The sequence below is a fragment of the Lampetra fluviatilis genome, chromosome 4, assembly GCF_964198595.1.
Source record: "Lampetra fluviatilis chromosome 4, kcLamFluv1.1, whole genome shotgun sequence".
Classification (NCBI taxonomy): domain Eukaryota; kingdom Metazoa; phylum Chordata; class Hyperoartia; order Petromyzontiformes; family Petromyzontidae; genus Lampetra; species Lampetra fluviatilis.
Genome location: NC_136278.1, coordinates 5,924,517 through 5,942,837, shown reverse-complemented (window position 1 = coordinate 5,942,837; position 18,321 = coordinate 5,924,517). Strand labels below are relative to the sequence as shown.

General features: G+C 42.7%; 1 protein-coding gene across 1 annotated transcript in view; it reads left to right on the top strand.

The window, feature by feature from the left end:
- Positions 1–18,321, top strand: part of PLA2G4F (phospholipase A2 group IVF) — a 50,587-nt gene that overhangs the window by 9,047 nt on the left and 23,219 nt on the right. The window contains exons 3-6 of the mRNA XM_078855455.1: positions 935–1,004; positions 7,283–7,419; positions 12,999–13,127; positions 15,444–15,484. Of these exons, the coding sequence (XP_078711581.1) occupies positions 935–1,004; positions 7,283–7,419; positions 12,999–13,127; positions 15,444–15,484 (377 nt within the window). The remainder of the gene's footprint in view (positions 1–934; positions 1,005–7,282; positions 7,420–12,998; positions 13,128–15,443; positions 15,485–18,321) is intronic.

Sequence of the window (18,321 nt, the reverse complement as noted above, 5' to 3'; positions counted from 1 at the left end):
AAACGTCGTATTCTATTATTATTTGATTTTATTTTCCACGTGACTTTACCGAAAGAACCATTGAGTAATTCCTGCAGTCACGAAAGCTACGAATCTAGTTAGTGCCATCTTTGCTTGTTTTCAGTTTTTTTCAGTTTTCATTGCTTGTTGCTGTAATTGATGGTATTTAATGGTTTTAATAAGCAGCGAGCACATTTTAATATGATAACCTCCAAGGAGTGTTTAACAGCTCAAGTATGCGGATCAAATGTTGCTAGGGTTATCACGGACGTGGAATAAACACGAATCTTTGTTCGTGGTGCCTGGGTGGGTTGCAAGTCAGAGTGATGAGTCTGTATTGCCGGGACACTTGGTTGGCACATAGGCAGCCATCCGAGATTAAACGGTGCCCTCAATTGTATCAAGTTGTTTTTCTCAGCCTGGTCAATATTGACAGCATACACAACAATAATTAAAGTTGCTTTTGCACTTAATGTAGCAAAATTTTTACTTTTGAAAATTCTAAACAATAGCGGAGTGTGTTCGAAAGTGTGCCCCCTACGGTACAAACGATGAAAAGCCGCTTGAGAGAATGCTTTTGCGCAGCAGCAAACTGCCGTGAAAGATTTGCAGACAAATACTTTGTCTCATAGCGCGACACCGATAGCACATCTGGCATAAATTACAGGAATAGAATCCAAAAAAAACCACAGCAATGTATGACTTTGAATTTAAAAAGAAATGCACGACTTGAAAAATGTGCAGTGTGTAAAAGTATTAGCGTATTTTCTAGTTGTTGTGTTGGTAAATGTACCAGTAATTAGAAAGAATTGGCGTAAAGCAAAGTGTTGATATGGTACAATTTGGAATGATTGCAAGTAAAATTACCGCAGAGGTGGGATGTGATTTTTAAATTGAATAATGATCAAGTAATGTTCTTGTTGTTTCAACGCAGGAATATTATCCTTACAGAAAACTGTCTGTACGAGTGATCAAAGCTGTGAACATACATGGAAATGACATATGTAAGTAAAACCCATTTTTACATTTCAAATCCAGTTTAAATTGTACTTCAGATATGTATTATATTTTGTACCTCAATAGCTTTAGTCATTCTTTGTTTATTTGTATTGACTAGCTTGTTGAATTTGAGAATTTGTTAAATCATCGTCACATTTTTACAGAAATAGTTAAAACACAATTCAAACATGTTAGGTGATCGTCAATGTTATTTCTTAACGTTTTATAGGTGCGTTATTAAATCATTTATATTAAGTTCGCTTGCTTGCTTGCTTAGGACCGTGCAAATCTTTCAGTCGTTTTTTAACCCACTTCCCGTGATCCAATCGAGCTGACATTTTGCACAAAGACTCGTTGTGCGTGACAATGAATTTCCGTGAAATTTTTTTCCGAAATTGTACACTGTTTAGCGAAAAACAATTAAATATTTATTTACCAATTGGTTAATGCTGGCACACAATCATCTGACCCATAGGTGGCAGCCATCTCAAGCCAGAGGACGAGAGGACTCTAGCCGCCCCGATGCCACGCATATAAAGTATTTAGAGTGAAAAACTTTGTTTTTATGGGTTAATTTTTTTTATCCCTCCCCCCCCGCTTCTGACCACCGAGCAGTGTCCATCGGTATAGCACTGTCTTATCGGCAGGCCGCTTGTGGTGGGGTTAAATGTGGGTACTCCAACATCTTCCAAGGTGTCCAGCCAGCATGGAAGAAGAGGGCAGAATGCCCTCTGGAGAGTATCTCTAGAGCTCCTGCTAATGGAGGCCCTTCTGCCAACAGGAGCGTGCGCAAGTCATTTCAGGGCCTGCACCTTGTTAGGATTTCCATAATAGATGTTCCTGCTGCATAATAATGAATGTAATAATATTCATGCCACAACACGTTTCGCGACCGTGTGTATGTATGCAAGGTGGAATGCAGAGCCGGCCCAGCCACTAAGCGACCCTTGCAATTGCAAAGGGCCCCGTGGCCAGCAGAGGGCCCCCTAGAGTCACTGCTAGCTAGTGGGTGAAAAAAAATCATACATCAAAGGGGCCTCCAACCAAATTTTGCTTAGGGCCCCCAAAGGTCTAGGGCCGGTTCTGGTGGAATGCGTGATGCTGCTGCGTTGTGCACTGTGTACAACACTCCTTTAACAAATGTGAGCTTCAAAGCATATTTGCTGCTGAAAGATGATTCTGATTGTGATGATCAGGAATCGTGCGAGAACGTTTTCAGTTTTATAACCACACACACGCGCGCGTTTGTGATCAATACACCTAAGGGTAGCGAGCTGGGAATATTAATACTGACACAACAAGTTGGGGCACAACCAAGCTTTGCTGGTTGATTTTAAATGTCCCCACAAATGCCGTAGGCAAAGTATGATGATGTAACGTTCGGTGGAGGAAAGAGGAGAGTCGTGTGGACATGTCAATGTATAATCCGAACTACTATTATGTAATTGTAGCTTTAAGAGGCTTAATGTTCCCCGACGTGTTGTAATAAGTATTAATATATCCCCAGCTGGCTTTCCAGAGGTGTATTAATCCCAAACGTGTGTTTTTAAAAGGTACATTCGTCGTAAAACTGATATTTTTTGCATAAATCTCAATCATTTAGCCACCAGTCATTCTGAATCGTCTTCCAAAAGACATCGTCTCCTTTCGATTTAAAGCTTTCGTGACTGCAGGGATTCATCTTCTTGGTTCTTTTGGTAAAGTCACGTAGAAGGGAAGTAATAAAATAATAAAAATAAAACATAATAAACAAATTCTCACGACGTTTCTGAATGACGCTGTCGCCTCGACAGACCTGGTTTTCACCTGAGGATGGCTGCTTGCGTTGTGGCCGAAACGTCGTGAGAATTGTTTTATTATGTTTTATTTTCATTATTTTATTACTTCCCTTCTACGTGACTTTACCGAAAGAACCAAGAAGACATCGTCTCCTGTTTTAGCCCCTTGGCGTTCATTCCGCACACCTGTCCATACTCCCCCCCCCCCCCGTACCTCCAATTTAGCACGGTTGGGTACGTACGGTGCGAAAGAAGTTCTATGTACAAACAGTCAAGCAAATTCACAATTAAGAGTTCTCCACTCTATAAACACATTCCTGCGGAGGGAGCTGGTAGGAACGTTGGGTTGCTCGGTCAATGGCCAGGGTCAACGGCGGCGTGGTGTATTCCGCAAATATGCCCGACTGTGAGGGCGGGCACAAGCCGGCGTGAGTAGGTTAAACGTTGAGTTTTATAAGGGCACCACGGGGGTGACCAGCCCCTCCCTACCCAGCCCCACCCAGGCTCTCCCCTCCCCACCCAGCCCCTCCCCACCCAGCCCCTCCCTGCAGGACGGACGGACACAATAATCCCCTGTGGGCTGGTGTAACCAGGAGGTTCCTACCAGTATTAATGTCGTTACAAAGCAAGGTCGAATTTAACCCATGCCGAGGTCTATTTCAGAATGAAAGTGGAAAAACTGCTTCTTGTAATTGCGTGGTGGAGGGAGGGTAACATGTGCCCCAATATAGCTGCAGGCAGTTATTCGACCCCGTTTGAACTTGCATCCAAAGATCAAGCCCAGCTTTTGAGATCCATGGCATGGCATTACTGTATACACTTTATTTATCCGAATTATAAGACACTCCAGAAATTAAAACTCGCAAACTTTGGCGTCATTTTGGAAACGAAAAGTTCGTTTTATAATTTGGAGATTTGGTACCGTGGACTGCCACCTTCCAGAAGATGATTGTGAACGTGCTGCATCAAAATGGGAATAGATGTCTTGTGGAAGATGATTATGAACATCTGGTGGTGCCTTTTGCCCTCTGGGTGGTCATGTGTTGCTACGGAGAACCATATTCTGAACGACTAGATTAAAACACGTCTTCCAGAGGCAAATGTGTAATAAACCTTTTCGAGACGGCTTCTGGAATCAGTCCTTTTATTTTTCCACTTCCACAGTTACACACACACTCCCCGTTGCTGACAGACAACGGAAAGCGGGCAGACTCCCAGCTAAGTCCCCACCGCGCACGTGGCACCCGGAGCCCCGTACGCGCGTGACTCCTGCTTTCTTCGTTCCCAGGTCTGCTCCCGACTCCTCTGTCTCTCCTCCTCTTAATCCCTGGGTCACGTGGTACCCCTAAGCCAATCCTCCGTAGTCAGCGTTGACCGTTCCAGATGGTTCCCCGTCAATCCCGGGACCACGCCTCTGATCCGGCTTCCCATTAGCTGAGGCCCCGATCGGCCAGGCCAATCACCTTAGCTAACATGCCGTGATCACGCCGAGGCCATGCTCCCTGGCTCTCCCTTCATTGGCTACAAAGCGGGACCGGCAAGCCGATCACCACGTGAGCCATACATGGCTCTTATTACAAATGTATTCTCTAGATTATAAGACAAACGTCCAACTTTTTTACTTTAAAGTACTGTATTGGGTGGCGGGGGAGTGCGTCCTTATATTTAGATATTCTGGAGAACAAGCCTATACTTTCTGGTTTTTTCAGTAAAGTCACGTAGATAGAAAAATTAATAAAATAAAAGTCCTGAAGACGGATGCTTGTGTTGCGACCGAAACGTCGTGCTTTCTTTTATTTCATGAATTTTTCTACCCACGTGACTTTACCGAAAGAATCAGAGAGTGTGGATTCCTGCAGTCACGAAAGCTTCAAATCAACTCGCCTATAGCCCGTCCAAGGACGGGTGTATTGCAGTTAATCTGAAATATTCAATCGAAAATAATGACCGGCTAATGATTATTAATGAGGGGGTGGGGGCCACATGAGTGACGTCATCAGCTCATGATTATTGGTGAGGGGGGGGGAGCTCTATGTGGAGTGACGTCATCCGCTCATGATTTATGAGGGGGGGGGGTCATGTGGAGTGACGTCACGCGCGGGACACACATTTTTTGGCTTATTAGTAATACGGTATTGCAAAACCCGTGTTGAAATAAGCTTTGGTTTGGTTAGTCCTAATATATTTTCTGTTTGTTTTCAGTCGGACGTGACGTCTGTAATCATGAATCGTGCACAGGTTTAATTCTTATGGGTTTCTTGTACTTATGAACCTTGAATCTTATTTAGATTTTCCCAACTTATTTGCGCGCAGTATTAAGCAACATTAAGACATAGAATGTAAAGTACCGTTAAAAAAATAGTTGCACTATTGCCTCGACTTTGCATGGTTATTCACTCATTAGATAAAAATTGCAAAGTAGGTTTCGTGGCGTTTACAATTTGAAGACGAATCGTGTATTTACGTTGAACTTCTTTCCCACCGTACGTAGCCAGCCGTGCTAAGCGGAGGTTGCAGTGTGGTTAGCGCTGTAAGCAGTTGGAGTGTGGTTGGCACACTTTTATATTAATCCGGTGACCAGAGTTAAGTTTATTAGCTGCTCCTGCCGCCTGCCCCCCACGCAATCATCCAGCAAATGTGCAATGTTGGGCCAACATTATGATATGGTTGGGATCTCCATGGCGAGATCCAACACTGGCCCAACGTTCCATGTTTACTGGGTCTCCTGCCACTCTACTACCTTCACCACTTACCAGTGTTATAAAGTGTGGTCATTAAATCACCATGACAAGCATGGTGTGTGGGAAGGCCTTCAACCAGTTGTTGATTGAAAAATATCTCCTAAATGAGTATTATTTATAGGGTTAAGCAATAGTACACAGAGTATAGAAAGAATTAATTAAAAATTATTTTAAATGTTTTTGCCTAGACTTATGTTAGTGTAAACTCACGGGAAAAAACATTTAGAAAACACAATGTGCTCATCATTTGTTTTAGATAATTACACATTTGGATCCGTGCTATTTTATAATTTTACGGATGGTGGTGATTTGGGAAGACTTTGAACAAGTTCAGGATTGTCCCGATCATCGCTGATGATGATAATGGGGAGGCGTTTGAAAATAATCTTACAATCTAATTGGGATAACTTAGCAGGTTGCCTTATTTTAATTCTACCTTACGTTGAGAAAGGTTGATGTGGTGTCCGATCAAGAGCAGCGTTGCCTAGTAACGAAGTTGTCATTGGTTAAAAATTTACCTTAAAAACACGGCTCTTCAATCAACGAGGCATTCGTGAGAGTGGAGGCACTGCAGTCGGTGGTGAAGGGTTTCAAGCAATATGGCAGCTCTGGTATACAGTGCGCTACTTGATGAGCAACTCATGCCCATTATAGTTTACTTCTGTTGCAATAGACCGTGTTTTGGCACGTTGGTTTAATGTTCTGTTGAAATTCGAAAAAAAAACAATTGAAGTCATTCTCAATCCACCGATGAAGACCTTCCCACACCACGTTGCTTCTTGCTAGCCTCTTGACATTTCGGGCCTGTACTCAGGAACTATAGAAAACCCAAGTTATTAATGTATGTACAGTATGTTGCACTTCCTTTGCACCATACGTCCGTGCTAATCGGAGGTATGGGAAAGGACAAGAAACTAAACACAAAAAGCAGTACAATAGAAATTCGTTTTCATTCTATATTTAAAAGTGCATAGCTCCAGTGGCTTCCTAATATCGGAAGGAAGGGCGTTCCAGATGGCCGCAGAAGTGCATCTGCAAGCACATGATGTGGTAACTGTCTTTGTTCGATGGCTAGCCAAAAGCTGCTGTGAAGATGACCGGAGTTTGCGTGATGGTTTATGCTCCTTGACGAGATCAGAAAGGTATTGTGGTTCACAATTGTGGCAAGCCCTTTGGGTGTAATGAGTGTGGACTTATAATGTGTTCGTTCGGCAACCGAAAGCCAATGCAGCTCAACGAGCGCTGGAGGGATATAGTCGGATCTTGCAGTACCCACCGTGACGCGTGCAAAAGCATTTTCTACACGCTACTGTTTAGAAATGATTTTCTTCCAGACATGGGGTTTTGACCATATTTCACCACATTTGTCAATGTGGATTGGCGGGCAGTATTTGTTCTGATATCACTCGTCACTGATGTCAGCCATGGCAAGGAATAAAACTCGGAACACGAGTTTGATAGCGCTGCCCACTAATCACTCTACCGCTGCTGGACTCTGAAGTCCTAATACAGTATGTCCCTTTAATTAGCATGCAGCTTGCAGACAGATGGTGTTACTTTTTAGGTCGTATCTATGTATTTGTGGTGTGTGTTTTGGAAGATGTACTTCTTCATGATGTTTATTAATCGTCATCGTCAATCCACTGCCCAATGAAGGTCACCCTAAAGTCTCCACAACCTCTCACGATCCTGCAATGTAATGGTCCACTCAGCAGATCATTAATAACGATATCTGCGTGTTTTGTTTTTGGGATGCGGCTGCAGTCAGCAAACCCGACTGCTACGTGCAGCTGAATCTTCCCACCGCGTCTGCCAAGCCGGTTTCCACCAAAATTATCAACAACTCGAGCAATCCACAATGGGATGAGACGTTCTTCTTTCAGGTCCACACGGCACTTACGGTGAGTTGGGGCGGACACGATACAGCTCATTCTACTTCACCAAGATCCGTTTGCTCACAGTCTCCTGTTCCATTGTTATCACAAGTTTCACATCTCATTGGTGGGGGGGGGGGGGGAAATCTGTAGTACTGGCAATCGTCATGTCCCCTACACTGTCCTCCCTTGATTCACGAACTTTTTTTGTTATTTGCATGAAAGATATGGTTGTTAAAACGTCACCCGTGTGGACAAGGTTTGCACACGTGTGAAGCTCGCGTTTTATTGACCACATTTTACTATGCGTTGATGCTTTGTTGTCGTGACCAGTGGTGAGCCAAATTGCCAAAGTCATGTGCTTTTCGACATTTCATCACTCCTGTATTCTCACCCATCCATCATAAGTTTGGTGTCCGCCTCAAAATTCGCCCCCTTCATCCATCAGCAACTCCAATTCCAGATCTGACTTTTGACCCTGTCCCCCTAACCCCACCCGGCACGATGTTCGCACCAGGCCGGGCCCGTGAGACCTGTCCTCACTGCGGCTTGTTCTCAGAGGCAGCCCCTCATTTCTGGTTAGCTCTCAGTCTGTGCGTTTTTGGGGTTTGTACCGCGTGTTGTTTTGCATGACGTCAGACGTTTTTTCGTTCCACGCGTTGGGCGCTTCTTCAGGAACTGAATTAAGTTAGCCGGTCTCTCCTGAACTGAATAAGAGTTAGCCCCTCCATTCCGTTCCTGAAAAAAGCTTCCAGAATGTGGAGCCAAACATCGGAGATCATGCCGAATGACGCACGGTGCAAACCAAAGACGCATCGCGTCATCGGAGATCTGTACGGCATCACCGCGGACACCTGCGTAGTCATAACGTTGCTGTTTAACTCCACATCATGGGGCTCTCGGATCTCTGCAATGAAAACCAAACCTCACGCACTCTCAGAGCTTGGCCCACCACCCAGGCCAGCTCGTGACGTAATGGGGTGAACGCAAAAGTGAAGATGCGGCATGCCATGATTTTTACTTCACCCGGCAGTGATTATGGTAAAAATACACACTCCACAAATAATTACAAAACCATTACGATTCCTTCTAGATTTCATGCTTTCGTGACTGCAAGGATTCATACTCTTAGGTTTTTTCAGTAAAGTCACGTAGGTAAAAAATAATGTTTTTAATTAAAATTAATAAAAGTTAAATAAAAATCACGACGTTTCGGAGGCAACACAAGCTTCCGTCTTCAGGTGGAACCGTCACAGCACGCTTGCTGTATCATTACGATTCCTGTTAAGTTGCTGTAATAGCAGTTAAACTTGGTTTGAAAACAACGTTTCAATCACCACTGCCATATTTATGGAGGATGCCAGGTAGAGGAGGTTAAGCATGAGAAAGGCTGAGTACATGGAGTGTCAACGTAGCATTAAAATATAAATATATTTGAATCGCTGTTGGTCTATTCGATGACAACATGTGGCATTGCAATCAAGTATTAGTCTGCGGTTTGAAATGTCGTTATTTTGGTTCAGTTGACTAAAGCAACTACAATGAAGCCATAAATAATGTTGTGATGGGTGTGCAATTTCACACCCCTCCCAAATACTTTCAGGTCAGACGAATCTGTATATTCAATAAATCCCTTTACAGTATATACATGTATCGCCCAGTTACGAATGTTGTCTTTCCTCAATGAACTTCAGTCTAATTGCACAACTAAATCATCTTCATCTTTATTTAGACGTGCTAATTTAATATCGTCAGTCACGCCTTTGTGGGTAGTTGCAGTCATCGTCACGCTTGACGAATTCCGTCCACTCGGTCATCGTTGATTGAGATAAAACGCACTTTAATTAATTGAAGAATATTTTCATCACTAATTTCATGAACAAAATTATCGCCGGAGATGACAAACTGCTATTGGTGGACAATTCCTAGGTCAGCAGATCTCTCTTCCCCAGTAGCTGTTCAAATAAGCGACGGTGTGCAAAGTGCATATCGCACGGCAATGCACATTTAGGCAGTTTTAGGTTACGGATGGCACATACGGTCGTTAGGCTGCACAATTTGCCAACGACCTACGAAAATAATTACATTAGGAGTAATATAGTCTTGGTTCTTTCGGTAAAGTCACGTAGATAGAAAACTAAAAATCTAAATTAAATGCGTTGCGATCAAAACGTCGTGGGTTTTTTGCTTTTAATTTAGATTTTTTGTTCTCTATCTATGTGACTTTACCGAAAGAACCAAGAAAATGAATTCCTGCAGTCACGAAAGTTAAGTCTACATTAGGAGTAAGTCAAAGAGATAGGGTAAGGAAGGAATAATAAAGGGAAGAGAACAGGGGTCACCAATGCTGCTGTTAAATCAAAATAAATCAAGTGGGTATGGGCACGATGCGATCTCCAGAACAACAGACGAACAACAATCGACGCGGCGTAGAGACTGAGAGAAGGCAAAAAAAGTTGAGGCCGGCATTGAGATGAGCTCATATAAACACATTCCTGCGGAGGGAGCTGGTAGGAACGTTGGGTTGCTCGGTTAATGGCCAGGGTCAACGGCGGCGTGGTGTATTCCGCAAATATGGCCGACTGTGAGGGCGGGCTCAAGCCGGCGTGAATAGGTTGAACGTTGAGTTTTAAAAGGGCACCACGGGGTGACCAGCCCCTCCCCACCCAGCCCAGCCCCGCCCTCTCCACCCAGCCCCTCCCCACCGTCCCCACCCAGCCCCTCCCCACCCAGCCCCTCCCACCCTCCCCACCCAGCCACTCCCCACCGTCCCCACCCAGCCCCTCCCCACCCAGCCCCTTCCACCCCCTCCCACCCCCCACCCAGCCCCTCCCACCCAACCCCTCCCACCCCCCACCCAGCCCCTCCCTCCCCACCCAGCCCCTCGCTGCACGACGGACACAATAATCCCCTGTGGGCTGGTGTCACCTGGCGGTTCCTACCAGTAAAATTCATAGACCACTGCTGGACAAGAACTAACTGAAGGAATGGAGGGAAATGAGGGATGGAGGTATTCGACGACGACGGCAACAAGTGGGTTTAGTGGTTGAGGCAAACTTCAATGCAGAAATTTGAAGGCATTCATTGCCATAACGCCTTCATTGTTGTGAATGCAGCGTTATATTTGCACTCAGACTTGCAGTGTTGCATCATGTAAAGCCTGCGCCATCTGCCCTGTTTTTACGCCTTACACGTTTACCAATGTCGTGTGATTTAACATTCAATCAACAGCTGTCAACAATGCCAACATTGTATTTACTATTTATTTTTTTCCCCGAAAGTGGTGATAACATTGTTTTGCAGTGTGGTCACATAGATTGGTACCGAACGACATTTAGAATGCGCCTCGCGTCTCCAAAACCCAATTTAAAAAAAAAACATCAGGCACCTACGGTGACACGGTTATCAGCTTATCTCCTTGAGCTTATCATCTGACAAATAGCTCCACTAAGTGGCAATAATTACAAGTTTTGTTTTCCATACAGATGGGCCATGCATTACCTGCCACGTTGGCTTCACATCCTACTTGACATTCAGCAGCGTTATTTGCCAGAATTTTAACCAGATGCTGCTTTAAAAAAAAATCCAGAATCCAGTAACGAAATGTGCAGAAAGCGTATGTGCATTCACGAGTGTGTGTTCCTTTAAAGCAGTGGTTCTTTTTAACCTGGGGTGCACCCACCCCCTGGTTGGTGCGAGATGCCCTTTCTGGGGGTGCGAGACATGGCCAGATAGTTTTTAGAAGGTGAATAAATCATCGAAAGACAGATTAAGCACGGGCACGTAAGTGCAACTACTTTGTTTCATCAAACCCGATGTATTTATTAATAAATAAATTTAAGATTGAGAACCAAATTGGGGCGCAAGGCTCCAGTAAAGGTTAAGAACCACTGCTTTAAAGGGAGATATTAACGCATTTAGGTGGTGAAATCTTTTAGAGTGTTGATTTGCCTCCGTTCGAAACTGTCCAGTCATGTTACTCCTTTCCTCCGATCATACAAGTCATTTGCAAGATTGATAGTTGTTGTGTTTTGAGCTGCGTAATGTAATGGTGGGGTGTGGGGGGGAGTAGCAACACGGTGCAGTTGGTGAACTTAACGATGAATTCATTGACTTGAGCTTAACGAGGGTTGGCGATCTGCATTTGTCTTTGTGTGGATGTGTACTCTGTGTTGTGTTGGGCAACTGGTTGACATGCCTGGCGCACTGTGCTGCCGCGAACAATATATTTTATCTTACAATCTATCTTTTAAACGTATTAAATCCTTTTAAATCGTTTCATCCTTTTATATAATTATTAATTGACCATACCTATCTACCCATACGGTTTACCCCGTTTTCTTGCGCAGGGAAATTTAGTTTTCAGGTCCATACGGCGTACAGCCGTTTCAATACGGGCAAAATAAAATTATATTTGTGTTTCTCCCTCGTGATGGGACTTGGTAGGATGAACGTTGAGATATATATAAGGGCACGGGGTGACCAATGAGGTCTGAATTGGTCTGTAATAAAGTAGGCACTGATACGGGGTTGACAGGTATGGTTGACTCATTTTCTCTACATATTTAAGCATCGTTATTTAGTTTTACTGCTTTGGTTATTACCTATTTTGATGCGGCCTTGTCTGCATGTATCCAGGATGCACTTCTTTCGCACCGTACGTAGCCAACAGTGCTAATCAGAGGTGCAGGGGAAGGACAACAAACTAAATACAAAAAGCCGTTCTAAAGAAATGGGCCACTGTGTGAGTCTATGTATTTATGTTGAACTTCTTTAGCACCGTACGTAGCCAACCATGCTAACCGGAGGTGCAATGGTAGCAGCCGTTTAAGCTTTACTTGGTGGTATCAGTTGTTCATGTAATCGTCCCCTGGTCGTGTCTATAATGAGTGGATCACTTTGCACCGGTGCGGTACCTCGTTCTTTTAAATTGTCAACCATTATTCCATAACTAAAGAAACAAAATCTGAACCCTGAAAGTCTCGCAATTTATCGACCAATATTCTCTATTTACCTTTTTGTCGAAAATTGTTGAGCATGTGGTGGCTCAGCAGGTAAAATATCAGCTGTTAGAGACATTTCAGTCGGGCTTTAGAGCGATGCATAGTACGGAAACAGCACTTGTTAAGGTTGCAAATTATTTATTGATGATAGCCATATTGGTACTTCTAGATCTTTTAGCGCTGCTTTTGATAATTGTTGTATCTAAATTTGTATGAAGTTATCCTTAAGAATAATGGCTTTGTATGAAATGTTTTTTTTATGTAATCCTGGCATTCTCGAATGTAACATGTCCTAACTGTGTCTTCTGCACAACGTATGGCCATTTCTGGAATTTCTAATGACCTCTTCCTTTTGACTCAACGGGTGATTGAAGATGGTTAAAAAAGAGACATCCATATCTTAGAGGCGAGAGTTAAACAATTTAATGAGTGTTGAGATTAGTGGGAGTAATTCGGAGGTTTATTTTCCTTGAAAATTATCCATATAAATAGATTGCTGTGTATGTCGAAAATTGAAGTGCTGCACGTGTTGTTAGCCTTAACCAGGCAGGGCTGGCGCAATGTCTGAATAAAGTGACGTCATCGCCTCCTCCACCACCGTAGAACGTGCTGGAGCTCACCATGTACGATGCTGACATGATGAAGGATGACATCATCTCAAAAGTGCTGGTGGATGTCGAAAGTTTGAAAGTTGGAGAGAAAATCCACAAAAACTACATTCTTGACAAGAAGGTGAGCATTGTGAACAGGTAAAGGTGCATCACAGCAGTTGTTTGCCCAAGGCCACTCCTGACAGAAGCGGTCGCAGTGTTCATGAAGGACCTCTGGAGCCCCTTTAGAGTGTATTTGGTCTTCTCTTCCATCTCTATGACACATACCAATGTGTCACACATACCAATGTGTGACTATAAAAGGTTTTTTTTTAATCGGTGTATATCACCTTCTATGACACGGATCAGAAGCATGGACATTGACCAAGCAGCATAGAGAGATGCATGCCACGAGTTAAACCGAGATGGAAAGAGGAGCATGTGGATAGCAAAGCAAACACAAATTAGATACGTATGGTTGGATGACTGTTAAGGCAAGTGGGCTTGGTCAGGACTCATTGCTGGAAGGGTTGATTGGCCACGGAGGATGACAGCTGCAGAACGGGAGCGATGGTATATGTTGATACGTAGGAGCGATTATTGATTGTGGCATCATAAGCCTTTCATCTAGCAGTAGAAAAATAATGATGATGACAACACTGTGTGCATGGAACAATATTGCATCTCTATTTATTCCTATCGGTCACCTTGTTTGGACATTACGAATGCAATTGTTACTCAATAATATTTTATACCTTCCTACAATACCTTTTACTTGAAATGGTATGCTCATATCACGACCTTGCTTGATGTTTTTTAATATCTAATTATAGCTATATATGGTATACAGAGCCCATTGTGAATCTATTGCTGCTTGAAGGCCTTTCCATGCTGTACTGGTCATGGGAGTTAATTGACTCCATTTCACCATGCTGGTCAGTGTGCAGTTCTCTTTGAACGATTTTTCATCATTGTTTACTATATTGTATTGCTTTCATGGCACCAAGCCTCCGTTGCAAATGAGACTTGGTCTCAATGGGTTCTTGCCGAGTTTTAAACAATGGGTGTCTGTTTTTTTATGGTAGCAAGAATCCTTCATCACTTTGGATGCGTGCGTGTTCCAAATATTTTAAAGCCATTGGCTTCCAAGGCACGCATCAGGCCTAGAGAGCAAACGCACAGCGGGCCATATCAATTAATTATTATTGCAGATTGTTTTATTTTGTGGCTTGGCATTGTGCGTATTTTAAATTTACCTGTATATGGGTAAAAACAAAATGGTCTCTATTAAAAAAAAATTGGAATGTTTTCCTTCTGTTAAAGGCCAGCCATTTCATAGCCCCTGCATCTTTTGACTTCCTTGGTGATTTGTTTTGCACCATCTAGAAGAATATCTATCCTGTGTATGTGGATTCTGGAGGCTAATGATCCTGTAATGCTCTTTCCAAAAAGTGGGCCATTACAGGCTGTTACCCATGGTCAAATTAACCACCCACAGTAAAAAAAGGTAATCTTCTCTGGGAGGGGTTGAAAAAGGATTGGGGCGAATATAATTGTGTTCTAAGAAGCACGCTGCGTGGATGTCAATTCAACACAGTGTGCGACTGCATATTTTTTCTTTTTGAAATGAAACATTTTGTATGTGCACAGTGTATATGTGTAGCATCCTTGTATCGTATTAATCAATAGTTGTAGCAGAGCTGGGATTTTCTAAAAACAATGATTTATTTCGTGTTCACAATTTTCGATGTTTCGCTCAGCATGCTGGGAGCTTCTTCTGCACATAGACTAAATCGTCGAATATCATGAACAACACAAAATACAACTTGAAAATCCATTAGAAAGCTGTACGACACAATTTTAAAAACCTACGCAGTGGTAAACTTAACACGTAGGTTTTTGTAGTCAATATTACGATTCGGAATTGTTTTTTTTTTATGTTGGACCATGTAATGTTCTGACCGGATATGTCATTAGAGACCCTCCACTACCCAATACAGCAAAACAATCCTTCCAACCAAATTTAGCAATCAGATCTTCTTTATTGATTAATTTGGTTGGAAGTTAACAGTGCACTGAAAACGTAATAAACTGGCATGTTGAACGCTTGTACATGTGACAATTTGTTTGGCTGTGTTGAGTGTTGAGGCTTTCTGAAGACACTTATTTGGTCAAACCATTGTGGCCTCACCCCCCCAAAAAAATCCGTTACGAATGATGCAGTAGTATTTTACTTTTTTAACTTCTTTAACCAAATACATGATGTCATCTGTCCATAAATCTTCAGATAGTTGGACCTCATTGGAGGACCTCAAGGGCTCTTGTCCAAAGAACATCTGCTGTTGACCACTTTCGATAATCTATCCAATGGAGCATGGAAGATAATTGAGCAATTTATTCAGATGGCTGTGTTGTGCCTGTCTGTTGCAAAACGCAATGACTGTTCTCTTATTTGTAGGCCGAAACGTTGCTTGAGGTGGAGCTTAAGTTGGAAGAGAGGTGAGGCTGGCATGCATTCCTTAAAAAATATCCTGAAGCAGAATATTAGTGCTAGATACAGCCACATTTACAAATGTAAAATGTAACTTTGATCCATACCTGTGTATCGATAGTCCAATGTGAATGTGCCGTTTTATTGAGGGACTACTGCTGTGAGAAGTTTGTCATTGCTCACTCCCTGCATCACCAAGTCAGGTCATAAAATGTATGAGCATTTTTGCAGTTTTCTCTCTGTAACCATTTTTTATGTATTTTTTTTGCGGGGGGGGGGATATGAGGTGTAGGAGACCATAACTTCAAAAACCCATTGAAAAGTAACGACAATTCATGCAGGAACGTTAAGACTTTTTATCACGGGTATCGTACATTGGGAATTTATATGCATGCAGAAATCGAAGGACATAAATGTTACTCATTTTTGCCATTTTTTTTATTTCACCATTTCACTCTAAACAGATACTAATAATCAAATTCAAAGTGATTTCCTGCTCAATTGAGCATTCGGGCGGTGCTTCTTTCATCAGACCATAATACAGATCTAAGCCAGTGGTGGAAATACCACATTCCCATGGTGGGGGAAAGTCTATCCATAGCACAAACACTTTTGACTTCCCCACAAAGTGGTAACAATTTTATCAACCTAGGAGGGATGGTGGGTACAGTCAACATCAAAACCAGGATTTGAACTTGCAGCAACCTCCCGATTGCAAGCCGCTCACTTTATCACTCAGCCAGCTGGCCTAACCACATTTGTGAAATGGGACACACTTATTTTGAAAAGCGTCAAGGGTTTAGCTTAATTATCAAGGACGTAAATGGTGATTTAAATGCCCCCTCTGTTAGTCGAGGGTTGTAATTTGGAGGTCATGGCTCAAATAGTTTGAAGTCATATGTCCCATCCAACAATTTACAGGGACCTGAAATTTTAATTGTGTTCAAATCTCATATGAGTATCTCTGGGTTTTTAAAAAAGAAAATTCGAGATGGCTTAGTGTGGAACGTTTGGAACATTGCCCCTTTTTTGCCGTATTGGTTTGTGCAGATTGGGGAGTTAGCAGCGCCGGATCGGGTATGACTCACCACTGATGTTAGCGATGACTCGGACTAAAACTCGGGTCATCTGGGTTCGTAGCGCAGTGCGCTTGCCACTACGCCACATCTGCACTCACGCGCTTAGTATCCCACTGTAAAATAATTGTCAGTGTCTCTTTTGCTATGTATCCTCCTCTCTGGTTGTAATGCTGCCACTCTCCTTTATATGCCTTGTGATTACCTAAACTATACCCAATTTCAAATTGACTTTACTGTTCTGTAGCTGATTGTCTACCCTCATTTAATCAACCACTAACAGTATGTAGAACCCAACAATGGTTGGGTGATAGATTTTGTGGCGGAGGGAAGATAGACTGAAGAAGTCAAGCAGGGTTAAGCCACAGTATATTCCATAAGTCCCGTAGGAATATCTTAGCCGAGATTATCAAGTATATTGCATTCTGTTAAATTGAAATTCTATTTTCTTTGCAAAGTGATTTTGATCGGTGTGGACTGGGCAGGCTAACGCACGTGCTGCGATCTGTCGAATATTACGTGCTTACAGTAGAATTGTTTTTTTTTTTATCAAAGAGGGTGTAAAGGTTTTATTTTTAAATATGGAGTCTAAATCACTTAGCGATGCTCACAGTAGGACTAACATTTTTTCACATTTGATAAAATCAGTGCATTAGAGTTTCCTTAAGTGTGCACGTGTGTACGGACATCAATAATGAAATGTGGCGTATGACTCAGCGGTCAATGGTTGTTGTCCAAATGCGATAAGCATTTCCTCCGCTTTCTTTGAGGCAGTTATCAATTTGCAAACAAAGCAATTAGCATTCATAATAGATTCTTGGTTTAGGCCACACTATTTGACCATGTTTGTGTCGTTAAGACCCGACTCGGCCACACAAATTGTCAATTTTCACAACCAAATGTAGCGAATATATACACGATGTTTCATTTGTAATTCCTTTTAAACATAAAGGAAAATATCCAGGAGGTCTCATTAAATATTCAAGAAGAATTATAATTACAGTTTGATATGTAGTTTCAAGGCCACTGCTGACAGAATAGCTAATTTTTGGTTGTGAGAATTTCTCTTCAACTTACCAGTGAGCGGAAACAAAAATGACTGGGACTATATAAATGCTCGTTACACCACGTGACAATTAAATGCGTGTGGTTGTGTGGGACAGTGGAGGGTCTTAATGACACAAATTTGGTCATGCCGTTACGTGGGCCTAACCCAAAAATCAAAGAACGAATCGTAACATTGGCTGCAAAAGCCTGCGTGTTAAGCTATTGCAATTGGCATTTGGGAAATTACTTTGTACAACCTTGAACGTAGGAATCTTGTTTTTAGTTGTTGACGGTCAATGGTTAAAGCACTGTAGTCTGCCCTCCTTCTTCTGCGGAGAAGGAGGAAGAGTAAAACTACGTGAACTCTCTGCTGAAGCCCTTCTCGTGGCTAGCAGACCTCGACATTGTTATAAAGCTCCTGGACATATTGCCACATGCAAGCAAAGAAGAGAACATCAATTTCTGGATTGTGCTGCTCCACTATAGCCTTACAGAAGAGGTTGCCTGAAAATGTTCTTGAACTTGACGCTGTTTTAGTTTGAAACCTACTGTGCATGGGAGTGAAATGTATTAGTCTTAGTGTGAAATTCGTCACATGATAGCTAATTTCAGCGATTGCAGCCGAATAGAGAATTTTCACATCGACGTCCGTTTGCCGCCTGTCCACGAAAATCGGTGTTGTTTGTATGGGCCAGCGTTTTAATAGGGCACACGCGGTCGTC